The 16755-nt window shown below is 30.2% G+C and overlaps 2 protein-coding genes and 2 long non-coding RNA genes across 13 annotated transcripts; 3 read left to right on the top strand and 1 right to left on the bottom strand.

Moving 5' to 3' along the window:
- The first annotated feature begins 50 nt into the window (after positions 1 to 50).
- fmt (phosphatase 6 regulatory subunit 1-like protein fmt) lies at positions 51 to 6234 on the top strand. 3 transcript variants are annotated; one of them, XM_033327247.2, is made up of 19 exons: positions 51 to 451; positions 1051 to 1130; positions 1202 to 1353; positions 1471 to 1592; positions 1786 to 1953; positions 2091 to 2269; positions 2334 to 2444; positions 2531 to 2666; positions 2823 to 2975; positions 3058 to 3171; positions 3267 to 3331; positions 3430 to 3628; positions 3721 to 3822; positions 3980 to 4077; positions 4264 to 4345; positions 4414 to 4612; positions 4759 to 5161; positions 5248 to 5410; positions 5504 to 6234. In XM_033327247.2, the coding sequence occupies exons 1-18, from the start codon at positions 392 to 394 to the stop codon at positions 5393 to 5395; spliced, it is 2571 nt and encodes an 856-aa protein (XP_033183138.1). In that variant the 5' UTR covers positions 51 to 391; the 3' UTR covers positions 5396 to 5410; positions 5504 to 6234. The 3 variants fall into 3 exon arrangements, with proteins under 3 accessions (XP_033183138.1, XP_033183136.1, XP_033183135.1); XM_033327245.2 differs by having other exon boundaries at positions 5248 to 5415; XM_033327244.2 differs by having other exon boundaries at positions 52 to 451; positions 5248 to 6234.
- A 1433-nt stretch (positions 6235 to 7667) lies between these two features.
- On the top strand, positions 7668 to 8355 carry LOC143302587 (uncharacterized). Its single transcript, XR_013058202.1, has 2 exons — positions 7668 to 8231; positions 8323 to 8355. It is a non-coding gene; the product is annotated as an uncharacterized LOC143302587 (long non-coding RNA).
- A 645-nt stretch (positions 8356 to 9000) lies between these two features.
- On the bottom strand, positions 9001 to 10036 carry LOC143302588 (uncharacterized). The gene is made up of 2 exons (XR_013058203.1): positions 9887 to 10036; positions 9001 to 9505 (listed from the first exon to the last, which is right to left on the bottom strand). It is a non-coding gene; the product is annotated as an uncharacterized LOC143302588 (long non-coding RNA).
- Positions 10037 to 10876: 840 nt separating this feature from the next.
- Positions 10877 to 16735, top strand: LOC117153317 (uncharacterized). Of its 8 annotated transcripts, none has more exons than XM_076617867.1 (9): positions 10877 to 11251; positions 13327 to 13544; positions 13680 to 13925; positions 14018 to 14281; positions 14359 to 14566; positions 14663 to 14751; positions 14828 to 14979; positions 15054 to 15327; positions 15411 to 16735. In XM_076617867.1, the coding sequence occupies exons 1-8, from the start codon at positions 11080 to 11082 to the stop codon at positions 15310 to 15312; spliced, it is 1608 nt and encodes a 535-aa protein (XP_076473982.1). In that variant the 5' UTR covers positions 10877 to 11079; the 3' UTR covers positions 15313 to 15327; positions 15411 to 16735. The 8 variants fall into 8 exon arrangements, with proteins under 8 accessions (XP_076473982.1, XP_076473971.1, XP_076473966.1 ...); XM_076617878.1 differs by adding an exon at positions 12711 to 13021 and having other exon boundaries at positions 11120 to 11251; positions 14359 to 14751; XM_076617856.1 differs by having other exon boundaries at positions 10878 to 11251; positions 14359 to 14751; positions 15054 to 15323.
- The last annotated feature ends 20 nt before the right edge of the window (positions 16736 to 16755 follow it).

The raw sequence follows: 16755 nt of genomic DNA, 5'->3' as shown, positions 1-16755 counted from the left end.
CGCTTAAATTTTGATCATGAAACTAAATGTTCTGAAATGAGTTACGTTTCTTCGGTTAGAAGTCGATCACAAGTATGTGCTTCTGCAGCAAACGTCAAAGTTGAAACAATTCTTAATAAGAATTTTTACTTTTCGAAGAAAAAGTGATATTTTGAAGATCATATTATTTAAAAAAAATTCTATTACTGTATTCCTCACAGTGACGCTGTGAGATAGTTGTTGCAATTATTCACAGCATTGTTACCGTTCTAATACGTTCATGCAATGTTAGTTGGCTCTCTGTCCCGCGAAGCATTACATTATTTTTTTAGTGGCCACTTCAATGTTGTGATTATTTTCACATCTGATTAATTGTATCGTGGTCGAGTAAGGCGAGGTACGTGGTCGCATCATGTTTTGGGCAAATAATTACGTGTCATCCCCTAATATCGAGGCTCTTCTTAACAAAGAGGTAAAGAAGTCTTTTTTCAGATAAAACTGTTTTTCATCATGATTTAAATTTTGTACATTAAAAAAGATTTGTCGAAAATCCAAGCCACGAATGTAATCTACATTTTACTCTTATATTTCTATCTTATTTCATTGTTTTACTTAATTCAACATTATGTCTATTATTTATTTTCTTGTATGCTATTATTTCTTTCATATAGTTTCAGTATTTTTCCTTAATAAAAATTTGTAAAATATATTAATAATTTTTCAGAAATGTTGCAAAACATTAAATTTTTTATGACAGTATGTAATATCTGATGAAGAAAATGATTAGTGCTTTCTTGAAAAGCAATATTATGCTTAATAACTGTCATAAGATTTAAATATTTACTATTATGTTGATAGTATTTATATATTTTCTTTTAACCTTGTTCCTTCTACAATAATTTAGTAAATCATTTCATATAATACTTAAACTATCTTAGTTATGGTTTTGATACTTTTATAGCCTATAAAAGGAATAATGATGTCTTGTAATAATCTACATTTCAGTTTATTAAATATTTATTTTTATGCTAATATTAAAGAAATTAAATTTAATTTTTTCTATAATTTTAGGATGTTACGTTGCATGAATTGATGGATGAAGAGGATATACTACAAGAATGTAAAAGCCAAAATAAGAAACTTATAGATTAGTAAGTAAGATTAAAACACATTTCTATAAATATTAAATAATATACATATCGTAATATAATATTATTTATAGTCTTATAAGATCTGATGTAATGGAAGAGCTAATAACAATTACAACTAGAGAACCATCAACAGATATAGAAGAACGATGGCGCTATAAATATCCAAATGTAGCTTGTGAGCTACTAACGTGTGATGTTCCAGTCTTAAATGAAAAATTAGCAGGTTTGAATAAACCTATTTGAATAAACTTATAACAATTTAATTTTTTTCTCTATAATGTAAGAAATATATAATCTGAAATATGAAAAAGGATTTTAATAAAAATTCATTGTATTTTAGGCAACGAAGCATTGTTGGCAAAACTTTATTCTTTTATTGATACAGACCAACCATTAAATCCTCTGTTGGCATCATTTTTTAGCAAGACTATTGGAGTACTTATTGGTCACAAAACTGTTCAGGTGATTATAAATTAATGTATTAAATTTATTAAAATTGAATATATAAAACAATATAGAAAGTAGTTTTACATAATAACACTTTTTGTAATTAAAGTATAATTGCATTATAAGTATTAAATATCAAATTACCTTTCTTTTATTCCTTGATCATAACCTGAACTTTCAAATCCCATATTTCCATCTTCTCCACCAGAACTGGTATTCGTATCAGTTCACTTGTTTGCAGCTTTTAGAGTTTTTGAAAAGTCGTCAAACATGTGTCGATCTGCTTTTACAACATTTAGAGACATCTGCAATTATGGACTTAGTACTGAAACTTGTTAGTCAAGTTGAAGGAAATATGCGGCAAAATATATTAAATGTAAGAAGTTTGAAATTTTTATCTTTAATATTGTAGTTAATTGTATGCAAAATTTAAGTGTTTTGTTTTGTTTTATTGTATTTGACTATACTGTTGTGTTTCAAATTTTATGTACTTATTTTTTATTGGTTTAACAGTGGTTGGATAGTCAACAATTAGTGCAAAGAGTGGTAAAATTATTGTCCCCAAACTCTGAACCAAGTAAGCATGCAAATGCTGCACAATTACTTTGTGATATGATCACTGCTGCAAGAGAATATCAACGTACATCTACAGCACGTGCTGGTCCGGATCCTATTTTAAATACTCTTGAGTCGTAAGTATAAATAATAGAAATATAAAGACAATTTAAGATATTTAAATTATATTTTTTATTACAGAGCAGATACAGTAAGCCTGTTACTAGAGACTATTTTAACTGGAGAAAAACTAGAAAGTAGTATTCTTGGTGGAATTCAGGTACTTCTTACACTTTTACCAAAAGCTAACAAGTAAGGATGTAAATTATTTAAAAAAATTTTTAACCTCTTGCAAGAAAGTTTACATATCTTATTAACAGCTATGTTTGAAATTTCAGTGGAAGAAGTGAGGATAGCGTTCAAGGAAATGGTATTGAAGATGACATCACGGACAGTGAAGAACGAATAAAAATATCAAATGCAACTTTGCCTTACCTAGAACAGCTTCATAAACTTCTACTCGATCCACCTTATGTAAATATTATATTAATATTACACGCTTTCTCTAAACAAATGTATATGGTTTATAATATTGTTTAATATTTTTATAAAAACTAAATATCTTCGCGATGCATGCAAAAAATTATTTTATTTAATATAATTTTTCACAAACATATCTTTACACTACAGAAACCTCCTGTTAAGACAACTACAGGTGTGTTAGAATGTCCAGTTGGTATTACGCGTTTACATGTTGCAAAGTTGTTTACAACATTAATGGCAACTGAAAATGTAAAAGTTTATGGAGCCTTAGTAGAATTAGGAACATTCCAAACGTTACTTGTAAGTGAACTTAATAATCATTCAAAATTCAATGTTTTATAGTACTAAAGATGAATAAGAGATTAATTTTACTCTTTTTAAGGATTTATTTTTTAAATATATGTGGAACAATTTTCTACATACTCAAGTACAATTTTGCTTGGCTTTAGCTATTAATTGTGATTTTAAAGATACAAATGACATTATTTATGTTAATGTAAGTATTGCAATCAATAAGAATCAAAATATTTATTTTTATAATATATTATAAGTACAAATATTTTTGATTAATGTAATTATATTAATTTTTAGATATTTAACAAATGCAGATTGATAGATCGAATTTTGGAAGCATGGGACAAAAATGACAGTAAACAGTAAGTTAAATAGTAATTGTAAAAGAATATTGCATAAGTTTATATTTTACAGTAATACACCAATTTAAAAAAAAAAAACGGACGTTTTTATATTTTAGAAATAAAGAAATTGAAAATAAGCAAGGATACATGGGTCATTTAATAAACATTGCAAATAACATTGTTAATCAACGTGAAAAAAATGAAAATTTAGATAAATTCTTGAAGGATAATTTGTCACCCGAGTGTCTTAATAAATGGGATAATTTTGTGAATGTTGAATTGACAAAAATTAACAAAACACACCAAATTCTTTTAGTACGTATATAAGTTATTAGATAAATATCATTTATCTTTTTATTAATATTAGAATTATCCATCATTGCTTAAGTTATAATTCGAATTTCTAGGGTGGGAGACCTCAAGCGTCCATGACAAGCTCCAGTGGAAGTCCAGATGAATATAGTTCTTATCCCCAAGAAGAATTTCTTCAGGTTCAACGAGTCGAACAGGTTAGTATAACATATTTTTATGCAAAATAAATATAGACAATAAAAAGAAAGGTTGCAGAAAATGTACATAAAATGAATAGATTGTTATAGACTGAGAAAGTTTATTTGTGAGTTATAATATTTTATTATTTTTCATAATATTATACAACATAAATAGTTTTACACCAACTATCTGGGACAACATATGACAACACAATTTCCTGAAAATTTTGGATTCCACGATGATCAATTTAATGATGGCGATGACGCTCTTCAGTAAGTAAAAATATATACTTTACTACTAACACTTTATTGTATTTGTATATATGTCCATGATTACAAAGTTCTATGTTGCAAAACAATTAAAGAAAAATTAGGAAAATAGTACTATAATAAAAGAACATAATATGAAGCTATACATGTCTTCACAATATCTCTTCTTTTTTATAAATGTTATTATAGTAATTCAGTTGATCAATTAACAACGATGAGCTTTACTATCAGCGAAGAAGATCTAGACAAAAGGGAAGATATGTTCAATAAGGTACAAGTTACGTTAATAAAATTTGTTCATGAATATTTCAAGCTTTAACTTTTAACGATTTTATATAGATATGTCAGCAAAAGCAAAAGGCCGATCTAGAGGATTGTAATACAGTAGTCGAATGGGGCGATGAAGGAGAACTCACTTTTCAGACAGTTGTAGATAAACGTGACTGGCCAACAAAGCAGCAACATAATGATTCTAATTCATCCGATGAAGACGATGAGGATACACGAGACATGCATATGGAAATTGATTCTACGGAGTGTATGGATTAATTTTCATAATTACTTTCAGTTTTTATTTTCTTTTACGAAATAAATGTTCAATTCGCCATCAGTTTCAAATACAAAAATTCTCAACACTTAATTTTTAAATTTACGACACTGCTGCATTAACATTTGTTATCTCAGCTTGGGGTTCAACAGAACCATTACCTACCAATACTACACTTCCTGAGGTGAATCCATGGGACATGATGCCGTCAGAACCAGTTGAATCTATTGGCTGGGCAAATTTTGATAACTTCGAAAACACTCTTAACATGGGGAATGCTGTGATAATAGATAATAAATTGTGTGATGATGGTAAAAAGGAAACGTCGAATATAACAGTGGAGAATAAAATGGATACTGCATTGGGAAGTAAAGCAACTCTAGAAGCTGTTGGAGCAGGTGACATGAAAATTGAAGATTCAGTTGATAGTACCGCTTCATATATAGAAACAAATATAAATCATCAAAGTAAAGAGAGTAATTTGTATTCTGATTGTACTGCCGATAAAAATGCAAATCCAAGTGAAATTGTAGATAGCAGGTAAATAAAAAGCATTTATATATTTATAAGTATTGCATATTTAAAAATATAATGTAAAATATATAACATATATTTACAAACTTTAGAGAAATCAAGTGTGAAGGGAACATACAGAATACGGAAGTTGCGACTACTACGGTACAAAATGAAAAGTCTTCGAGCGATTATAAAATCCCATGTAACTTAAAAAATGTATCATCGGAAGCTGTATTATCGTCAACAGATACCAAATGAAAAATTATTTGTTGAGTATGGTATTGCAATAGAACAACAAAAAGTCATATCAAGTATAAATTTGTACGAATGATCAGAATATATATTACGTCCCTATATTTTCATTAGATCACATTAATTGTGCTTCATTGCGTTGGCGCCTGGGTAACAACTCATAGCAGGGTATAAGTATGGATTCAAAAGTAAAAGACTAACCGACGCTCAACTATGAATAGTTTATTACTTGATGTATATGTTTATGTTCTCGGATCGCCAAAGTTTCAATTATAAATACAACTTCGTGAAATACAATTTTCCAGATTTTCTTAATGGACATTGTTATTAAAAATTTCTTTAGGTTGTTATTTGTACGTAATTAATACAAAAATTTGATTAAATTGTCACACATCCTTCGTGTTGCAAATTTGGTATAATATATTAGCATGATGAAGTAGATAAAGTACAATTTGTACAAAATCGACGAATGCCAAGAAAATCTAACTTGGTCGCCCGATACCTGTTCTCACAAAAGTATTACATGCTGATGTGTGTGTATATATGTGAATGTACATACATACATATACACATACATACATATATTGTAATGTTTTAAGTGATACTGATACGAGGCTGCTTAAAAAGAATCACCGTAAATAATAATATTTAATAAAAAAAACTGGTGCTTTTGCTTCTTCGTTCGATAAGGCAAAGGTACTTACGTGCAGTGCCTATTGTTTGATTAAACGTTTGCTCGTGCAACGATGCGATATAAACAAGAAAGAAAATTATGTATTTTTATTACGTTGATGGTAGTGCTCATCCAATGTATACATATGTAATGTAGTGAAGTATTTCAATGACGAATGTACTTTCATTTGCATTCCAGAGAAGAAACTTTAGTAAATCTTAGTAACTATAATGTTTTCTCAAAATGATCTTCCAAAAAAATATAGTATTAAATTGCAAGGATCGAAATTTTAAGTAATTTGTATTTTCAATAATATGTATATAATTTTCTGAAACAAAATTTTGTGATCTGTTTTCTAATTGTCTAAGAAATTTTGTTTGCTTTGAAAATTTTTGGGTATAATAATGTGTTTATAGTACCGTACATGAAATATTGTACATAAGTAATAAATATAAGCAGTGTTCAAAATTAAAAAAAGATATTATTCTTAATACTTTTGTTTCATATTATTATGTAATATTAGAATTATAAACGTACTTCGTGATGTCACATATATATCATAATTAAAAACATTGATATAATATCTTAATTCATTGATTTATAAATTATAAAATATTTTTATGGAAAATGCTATAACTCAAATGTACTGCAAACATGATCAAGATATTTCTAAATAAGAAAATAAAATCATAAAATTTCTTTATATTTTACCACATACTAAAAAAACGTACAAACAGTATTTTAGTTATTTAATTAAATTACATGTTATCATAATCCAATGATAATGCTAAATGCTTGTCATATTTAAATATAGTATTTGAATACAACAAGAAAATGTTATAGCTTCTAACTTAATGAATTACAAATAATATTGTTCATATTAATAAAAAGAATTTAAAAAGAAATGACAAGGATTTTTATTTTTTAGTTTCTTATATAGAGCATACAACTAAATAGGATCACCCAAATATCTGCTTTATTTATTGTTATATGAAAAGCTTCTCAAGACAAAGTTACACTATTTCAAGGACAGCATGTAACCATGGAACTAGCTTCTTTTCATGATCATTTTTTTTTACAAGATTTCAAGTCATCAGTGTTTTCTTAAACAGAGCTCTAGAATTTGAATTTTCTAATTTTGCCATATACCGATTAAACATAATTAAATATTATATATATATCTAATGTATATAATATTCAGACGCAATAATTATAATCCAGAGTAATTATAATTTAAAAAATATAATTTTGACGCAAATATCTCAAGATTAAATAACTGTAATAGTATGGTCATTAAGGTCGCCGAGTTTGTTTATTCACGCTCTACAAGGATATCGAAAAATAAATATAAGATTCTATTTAAAAAAATCGGTGATGACCTTGAAATTTCGTAGAAAAATGATCATGGAAGAAAGTTATTTCTATCGTTACATGTGACCCTTGCAATACTGTAACTTTGTTCTAAGAAGTTTCTTAATTGAGCAATAAATAAGGCAGACATTTATGTACAAAACTTTGCGTGTAAAGTTCATAAAATCTATATACTAAATTTACTATATAAAATATTCAAAATACAAATAACATTTGCACTGTTAATTTAATTATGGCAAGTAAAACGGTAGCTTATTATTTATCTTTCAAGAATTTTCATTGTACATTTAATAACTCAACACCAATCACTTTCTTTGAGAGAAATATTTTATCTGAATAGAACAGTTTTGTTTACATAAATTTCAAAATTGAATAAATTCCCGCAAAATTTCTCATAAGATAATAATTATAATAATGCTAACACAAAGTATGAAATATAAGATAGATTAATAGATTTAATAATTCCATGCATTTTAACATTTTCGTATCACACAATCTCGAGACACTAGAGACCTCTTTCTAAATAGTGCCAATACATTACGTTATATAACGTGGAATTTTATTACAAGAATCTTTATGCAAGGATTGTTTACATTAGTTATATAATTTTATAAACAATCTGGTGTTCTGAAACGGTAGCAACGTTTTCTAAAAGCATAATCATTCCTTGAAATTCTATAAAGTCATTAATCTTTTGCATATTTCATCTGTAAATCAAGTTTGTATTACATCGAAAATGAAGTTGTTGTGTTCATGCTGCTGACGTCTTAAACTTTATTCGTAATCTATTAATCATAAGTATATATTTAAAATATTTATTCGACTGATATACTATTACAATTATATACATTAAAAAAAATATGCTAACATTGATATTTTTTATCGTTAGTGGTAGCTTAGAAGGAAGATTGAAGTCAATACAGTCAACTGTATTTTACGTTATTACATCATACTAGTGTGCATAGTTGCGAAGCATACATATCAATCTCCAAAAAGGTAAAAATTTATTATTACTTTTGTGTTCATATTTTATTCTTTTACATTATTCCATACTCGATTTTAAGAATGTGTGTAGCGATTTTGCTTTCGTCTTTGAAATTTACCATACTTATTAAATTATTCTCAAAACTTGCTTTTTGTTAAGTACTCTTTCTTATTTATTTTTATCATGTCATAAAAGATATTATGAATATAATTATGTTCTATACCTAATTGACAAAATATTATTTTCAATGTTTATCTTTTAGTTTAATGGAGATAGCCAGAGCCTTTCAACTTTTTAGAAAATACTGGTTTGTGACATTTATTCCGACGTGCACTATATTTGCTATTTGTTCAGATTTGAGACATACATATTTGTGGAAGAAACAATTAGCTGCAGAGGAGCAACTAAAATCAAACATTTAGAATGCCAGCATTATCACCAGTGGCTCAACAAGCTATAGCAACTGTTATGTTTGTGTGTGTAATATACACTGGGCGCCAACTTTACAACTATGGCTCTGGGTTAATGATGAGTGATTTTCGTGATAAATCAGCTTTATATGGAAGAGAATTAAAACCCGGAGAACCTCCATCTTGGCCATAATTTACTCTTATATTATGTTACATTATATATAATATATTAGTTGTCTTCTAAGTACATCTGTATTTTAAAGATAACTATATGTATACAAAATAATAAATTAGTAAGAAGAAATAATAAATCATGTAAGTTATAATGGTTTCATTATTTGCTTATCTATTAAATAATTGATGTACAATTGTTTTCCTTATCAAATAATTCCTTATATTTCTTGTTTTTATTCTTTTTTATTCTTTTCATAAAGAAAGTATATATACTCCATATCTGTAGATATTCATTTGCTTAACGAATTTCCCATTTGACTTATCTTTACACATATTTTTCATTAGAAAAGGAAATTAATTCAATAATTGTTAACATAATGTAATGTATCAATATTTATCTTACCACACACATATGTACACTCAATATTATTTAATATTATTTGTAGATCATGTATCTTCATGTAATGAAAACTTCTATCTCATATTTCTATTATTTCATTGTACTGAAATAGATATATTTTGTTAAACAAATTTTTGTTCCTAGAATATTTCATGTACTGAAAATGTATTTATTTACATTAAATTGTGTTTATAGTTATATATAAACATAATAATTAGATCATCTATTCATAGAATTAAATATCAATGAATTTTTATATTTGAAAATAAATCATCATTCTATTGCAAAAATATATTTATCTCTTAATCTGATTTTGTTTTATGTTAAAAGGATATCAGATTTCACTAGTGTACTCATTTTTCAACGACATATATGTACTAATATAGGCGTACCTTAATACAAAAATAAAACTAGCAAAGAATATCAAAACGTTTTGAAGTTTTATATTAAAACTGTCCAGTAATTTTAATTAGCAGTAATTTACCTTCTTTGAGGCTATTGGAAGGAGTAAAATAAATTGAATAGAACTTATATAAAATATTGTACAGATTAATTACTAAGTTCTTGAGAATTTTGTAATTTCTGTAGTTTTTGAACCTATTTCAAAGGTTTCCCCTAATTTAGATATTTTCAATTTGCAAGTCTATTGTAAAGAGGGCGCTATTATTGATTCATTAATTCAGGGCCATCTAGATGGCGTTCTAAAGTCTCCATGTAAAATTACTTTTTATTTAATTTCATATTATTTCATTTTAAACGATATGATTTATACAATAAATATATAACAAATATTTTATGGCTCTTTCTTAAGGTGAAGTGTTTGTACATTTTCTATATTTAACCAGATTTAACGAATTAATATCTTTCCCCCTAATATGGAGTACATATCGACATGCGCGCGCATATTGATTTGACCAATGGTTCCGTACATTTTACTGAAACCAGTATCGTAGATAGAAAATGAACACCCAATAATATGCTGCGCGAAGAAATAAAATAATGTATGATAAAATTAGTAATAAAGTTGTAAATGTAATCGAGAAAAAGTACATTCGGGAACGTCATATTTAATTATTACAAAATTAAATATATGTTATTATAATTAATATACATTAAATTATTAAAATAACTGTCTCTTGTAAGTGAGACAACTTCTTATTTCGTTACTTTTTTGTCGTTTGAATTCAACGTATTTGAAGTATAATTAATATTTCAATAAAGATGGACGTCGGTTTTGTAATAACAAATACATACATAACAAAAAGTTATTTTAGTCTTACAAAAGTGCATGTTATATGAATTAAAGTAAATATAGTTTAAATATTCATTAGAAACGATCATCGAAATATTTGAAAGACGTAAAATCAAATTTTTATGGTTGAATGAAAAGAAGAGAGGATGGGGCGCAAGTGCGGTTTATACGGTAGTGTAAGTTGCGCCGTTGGCAGCAAAATGGTGAAGAGCAGAGGGGGTTAGGAGCTTGCATCGTTGCAGCGTTGCAGTTGTCCGCCATTGCTAGGGAGTTAACTTGAATACTAGGCTAGGCGAAGATCTCGGTGCTTACCGCGTGCCCCCCCTCTCCCTTGCATCGTGGAAAAAACTATTTAGTGATTTCGTGTTACGATTTTGGGTATTTTGAGATCCGGGCGATTTCGAATCGGTCTTCGTTCGGAAGGAATGGAGAAGAGACAACCGACAATGATTACGACCAGTGAGGCGAGCTTACACGCTAATCTACTAACCACGACGGGCCAGCGTCTTACTCCAACAGGCAAAATCAGCCATGCCAAGACGCGTGTCTACACGCAACGGTACCGTAAAGAATGGGAACAAATGCCCGATTTTAAAGGTACTTTTTGTTATTGTTTATTGCTTATTTTGAAATAGCACGTTATCGGCTAAAACGAATACGTTTCTTCAACACTTCAACACATATTCTAACGTATTGTGCTACGGTGAATATCTTCATATGTATTTAATAATCGTAGCTCCGTCGGTTCGTCACAGTATTAAGCAATGATGTTTTTGATTAGTAGCGGTTAATTATTTTTAGAGGAAATCATTGTCACGTGCAATAGTACAATCAACTTTATTTCCTTTGGATTTCATCAGCGGTAGATACTTATTACGATTTATAACATCTTCAATTCGCCACAATATTCTTCTTGTATCTTATTTTCTTATTATAGTATACTTAGAAGTGTATATAACTATCGTGTATCACTATTTCGAATTACGCATTATCAATCTTTGTAAAATTTAAATATAATCGTTTATATATATATAGCATAGCTGGTCAAATTCATCCATACTTAAATAACTCTCACTTGACGCAAGATTTTTTTGTAGAAATGGGAAAATTCAACGTGTTACGTACGCGACACATGACTGTAGTCCATTCAACGAGTCGAATCAATCGAGATAAATAAAACCACGTGATCAAACTCTAGGGGAAACAGGGTCGGTTATACAATTTCAATATATTACAAAATAGAAAATTGCATTTCTAAACATTAATCTTGTAAGTCTTTTCCACGGTCATATAAACAGACCTGGACACTCGCTAGGGGAAATTGCCCATTGAGTGAAGCCTAAAAAATCCACATAGCTGATAGAAGTAAGGGTCATTTTGCGCCCGATCATATAAACAAATCTAGTATAAGTATAATTGTAAAATTTCACTTTTGCGTATAAAAGTTATATACTCTTCTCAATAAATATTTCATTTATAACAGCATTTATTATTTAAGCAAATTTCTTGCTTATACATATTTCCTTACTACTATTCTATTAGAGGTTATTACTAAACTTATAATTTTTTATCTTTCTTAATTTAAGAAATATGTAACATTTCATTTTACTGCTTTTATTGTCTAAGTTTATTATGATTGTTTCAATAATAAAAGAAATGTGAATAAAAGAATACCTACCTAGTCAATTTTAATTATTCAAAATAAATCGTAATTCCTCGCGCATACACGGAACGCGCCTAGCTAGCTCTGTCGACCATGTTGATTTTTTAGCGGATAGATGCTTTTGTCTATGCTTTCGATATAGTATAAGATATAGTAGGAAAAAAACTGTCACATCCTCTCCGCATATTTAAATTTCATATCTTTCCTTTAGTTTCTGGAATATTTTTTAGCGAAATTTTATTTTCTTTTAGAAAAATTCAGATCTCTATAATTTTTATATTGAGATATATTGGATACATCAATCTATATAAAACACAATACAAAATAAACAGTGCTTTGATTGTGTATTCTGCAAGATATACAATCCTTTTTGCTACTTTCTAATTCTTTCAGATATCGCTAATTGGAAAAAGCAAGTGAAATTATGAGTTCAAATAGAAAGAACGTTATATGAAATATCTATAAGAAAGAACTAAAGAGTAACAGTGTCGAAAGAGTTCTTACAGAGATAGTAAAAATAACTGCCTCTACCAGGAGTTACCTACCACAGAAGTTTCTGAAATAAGAATTGAATGATTATATTACCCAATTTTAAGAAGACTACATTTTATAATGTACTAAAAGATGAAATTTAAATGTATACAAATTGACCACGATAGTTTTCTACATGATACAGAAGACTTAAGAGTAGTAGCTATATAAATGTACAAGAAAGTGATTTTTCATTTTATAATATATCGAGATTATAAATGCGACGAGACTGTTTTCACTAGAATGTGTTTATGTAGTTATATTTACATTGATTGACTCGATTCGTTGAGCGAAGCATAGCGTTAATAAGTTACCAATAAAAGTATACAAGTCAACCTTCGATTCGATGTTACCATACAGTTAAAATGTGTTTAGTAACACGGTATATTCGGCAGAATGTTTCGTAGCCTTTCGAAAGAGAGAACAGTGCGCTTAAAATAACAAACAAAGAAATATTTAACATGATATTTTACCATAGGATGGTTGACGTCCGTGCCGTTCCAATCAACACGAGCTTATTGTCTGTATTGCAAGAAAAATCTCCATGCACACCGACTTTCTTTGTTAAAACATACATGTACGATGAAGCATCAACGATCAGCTTTGTCACACGAAGCGGAAGAAAAAAAGAAGGCTGCAGCTCGAAAGGCGAACGCGGTAGAAGAGGTTGAAATAGAAGAAGTCGAGGAAATTGAGGTTTATATTCGTCCCATTTGTAATTAGCTTTATACTGCTTGAATAAATTAGATAAAATTAAATTATGTTCATGTTATAAAGGGATACATTACGGTAAGCAATATTAAACAAATTGATTGAAGCATTTTTTATTAGGCTATTGAACACACTCAAACTGAAATAGAAGAAAATGAAGATGAGGTGGAATATGTTGTTGAGAGATTAGAAACGGATGATGAGCTGGATGAAGCTCAGATTAAAGATCCAATCGAAGATGTTGGTGCTGAAGCTGAGGATGAAGAAGATGAGGAAGATGATGATGTAGAAGATGTGCAGTTGCAGATGCCTTCTGATGAAGAAGATGTTAAGCATTCGATAAAAAAGATTAAAATAGGGAGGGTGGTGAGTGATTCCTTTATTTGTATGGAATAAATGTTTTATAAATTAAATTCATGAATATTTCACATTATTGTAAACTAATTACATTAATTTAGGAGAACTGCGAGGATTCCTTGACAGAAGCTATGGATCATATGCAGAGTGAATATTTGGAAGAAAGTGATAATCAAGAAACTGTACAAATGGAAATAGTTGTAGAATCAGAAGATCAAAGTAATTCAGATATGCAAGTCGTATCGATTCTTCCTGATACTGAAGATTCTAGTAAAGAATCGTCAAAGGAATCACGCGAAAATGGAAGAGCGATTCGACGAGGCGATAGTAAATTAGATAGAAAATCTGCAAAATTATTGGTGAATGTATATAACAATATAAAAAATATACTATAAATGATATTTTAACAAAAGGTCCAAATAAAATATAAATGATGTTTTAGCAAGATGAATGCAAACAGCAAGGAGATTCGGGAATAATGGTGGCATGTCCGTTACCTATTTTAGGTACAGCTTATCAAATTAGTTCCTCGGTCGCACCTAGTACTAACACCATCGGTGTGCTTCAGCCAGTGAATACAATCCCCATTGCACCTGCGCAAAGTAAAACGATTACTTTGGCGACGGGTGGAAAAACTCTGACTTTGACAGGTGGTACATTCCAACCTGGTGCTCAGTATGTGCTGAGTAAATTAAAGGGTAAATTTCCTACGTTGGTAATGGCTGATAAAAAAACTACAATTGTAGCTAATCAAGCAGAGGATGCCGCGAAAGGTGCTCAGATAAACAAGGATCAGTTAGATGTAGCAAGTACTAGTTATCAAAGTCCGAAAAGAGTACGTCGATTTTTGGTATTTGCAAATTAATGGCATTTCTTGCCTTATCAATATTTAAACACTATGGTTCTTCTAGCATGTACTTTTAAAAACCGTTAATAATCCAACAATTAAAAAGCCTCGCATTTCAACTCACGTTATGGACACTAGTAAAGGTTTACCAATTGGAGGTTTGCAAGTTAGCCTTTATAAGTTAATGGATGGGAGGTGGACTTTTTTAAATGAAAGGTATAATACTGAAATCAAATATTTTCTGCATTTATCACACCAGAATCTATTAATTCTACAATAAAGTACGCAAGATCTATTTTCCTTTGTTCCAGTAATACGAGCCCGAATGGTCGATGCGTAGATTTGGTGGATAACATGAAAGTTAATTTCACAGCTGGGCGTTACAAGATTCACTTCGATGTTGATAAATATTTTACGCTAAGAAGGATAGAAACAATGTATCCGTTTATCGAGATTGTTTTTGATGTAAAAAATCCTGCTGGTCACTATCACATACCAGTGCTTCTGAGTCCATTTGGTTACACCACCTACCGTGGTTCCGAAAGATAAACTTTAATCAAGTCAGTACGTGTTTATCAAGTATTTTATTTCTTTGTAAAGAAATTAAATTTCGTAAAAATAAATACGTTTTACGATTTAACGTGCAGATTAGGATTAATACGCAACAAACGTATTTTTATTATGGCTTATATGGTTGGTCATGTGGCGGTCTCAACAGCAAATACCACCACTCGACACTAACTAGTGTCGGACGACGGCAGCGCAGTGGTTAGCGCCTTAGGTTACGAACGTTCGGGACCCGGGTTCGAATTCCGGCGACCGGAGTTCCGATTTTTCTTCCACGCTTCTAAATTAGAAGAAAAACCGAGTAGTACCCCAGCAGCGACATCTACAACCAGCAGCTGCAATCATCACGGACAACACGCACACCTCAAATTGGTGGTGACCCCGACGTGATCCGACAGCGAAAAGAGGTGTGCGATCGTGATATCGCTATCCGAGACTTCGATCATCTCGAATCTAAGACCGTGGCAATTTGGATCTACCGCTACGACGCACACGGAATGGCCTTTCCTTCGGCAAAACTTCGACGCCCCACCGCCGGCCCACGCAAGCTGGTGACTGGTGGATAACACGAGAGCCAGGAGTAATGTAGCCATTGCAAAGTTCATGGACATCACCATCAGCACGTCATAAAAAGAGGAAGAGGGGTTCTACGACTGTACACGGAAACGCTCCGCGCTGTACCGGCAGGTATCCATCGCCACATCGAAGACAACGTACAACATCTGCACGGGCTTGACAACAATCGGCTGACGCTTTACCACACTAAGAAGAAACGTTATCACTGGTAAAGGGGTACTGTGGCGGCACTCGACAACAGATACCGCCACTCGACATTAACTTCTACCCGACGACGGTAGCGCAGTGGTTACGAACGTTCGGAACCCGAGTTCGAATCTCGGCGCCCGATAGTCCAATTTTTCTTCCATGGCACATAAATGAGAAGAAAGCAGCAATATCTTATAGCGATGTCTACATCAGCAGGAGCAGCAGCAAGCACTATCGTGATAACTACTTATTACACCTCAATCATGCAGAGGAAGTTAATAGGTGTATACGATGATAATAATAATGCCTCGTTAGTTTTACGTTCATAGTGTACATGCATTGTTAATTTACAGCTATTATTTCCGCATACACCTAACATTTGTAATCTTGCATTCAACGGCGTAATGCGAATTAGAAGGGACAAAATTCATATTCTTTTATTTATATTTCTGTTAGTTGCATTTTATGGAAGAAATTATTAGTTGTATGTGTGTGTACCCGCATTTGCTATACGTGGAGAGAATGTTATGAAAAAGTGGGAGGTGTATAATCATTGGTAGAATTGTTAAATTGTAATATCAACATTTGTGAAAAAATATATTTTATTTCTTAGTTTATAAAAGTTTGATATGTTCGAAAACGAATCAACTAGTTTGTCAA

This window comes from Bombus vancouverensis, chromosome 1 (assembly GCF_051014615.1).
Source record: "Bombus vancouverensis nearcticus chromosome 1, iyBomVanc1_principal, whole genome shotgun sequence".
NCBI lineage: Eukaryota > Metazoa > Arthropoda > Insecta > Hymenoptera > Apidae > Bombus > Bombus vancouverensis.
This window is presented reverse-complemented; position numbering and strand designations above follow the sequence as displayed.

Excerpts from the sequence above, each read along its gene's own strand:
- fmt (XM_033327247.2), top strand. The coding sequence starts at position 392 with ATGTTTTGGGCAAATAATTACGTGTCATCCCCTAATATCGAGGCTCTT. Across the intron at positions 1,354-1,470 it reads CTTAAATGAAAAATTAGCAG|GCAACGAAGCATTGTTGGCA; the intron begins GTTTGAATAAAC and ends ATTGTATTTTAG. Across the intron at positions 2,270-2,333 it reads ATTTTAAATACTCTTGAGTC|AGCAGATACAGTAAGCCTGT; the intron begins GTAAGTATAAAT and ends TTTTTATTACAG.
- LOC117153317 (XM_076617856.1), top strand. The coding sequence starts at position 11,080 with ATGGAGAAGAGACAACCGACAATGATTACGACCAGTGAGGCGAGCTTA. Across the intron at positions 11,252-13,326 it reads ACAAATGCCCGATTTTAAAG|GATGGTTGACGTCCGTGCCG; the intron begins GTACTTTTTGTT and ends ATTTTACCATAG. Across the intron at positions 13,926-14,017 it reads AGATTAAAATAGGGAGGGTG|GAGAACTGCGAGGATTCCTT; the intron begins GTGAGTGATTCC and ends ACATTAATTTAG.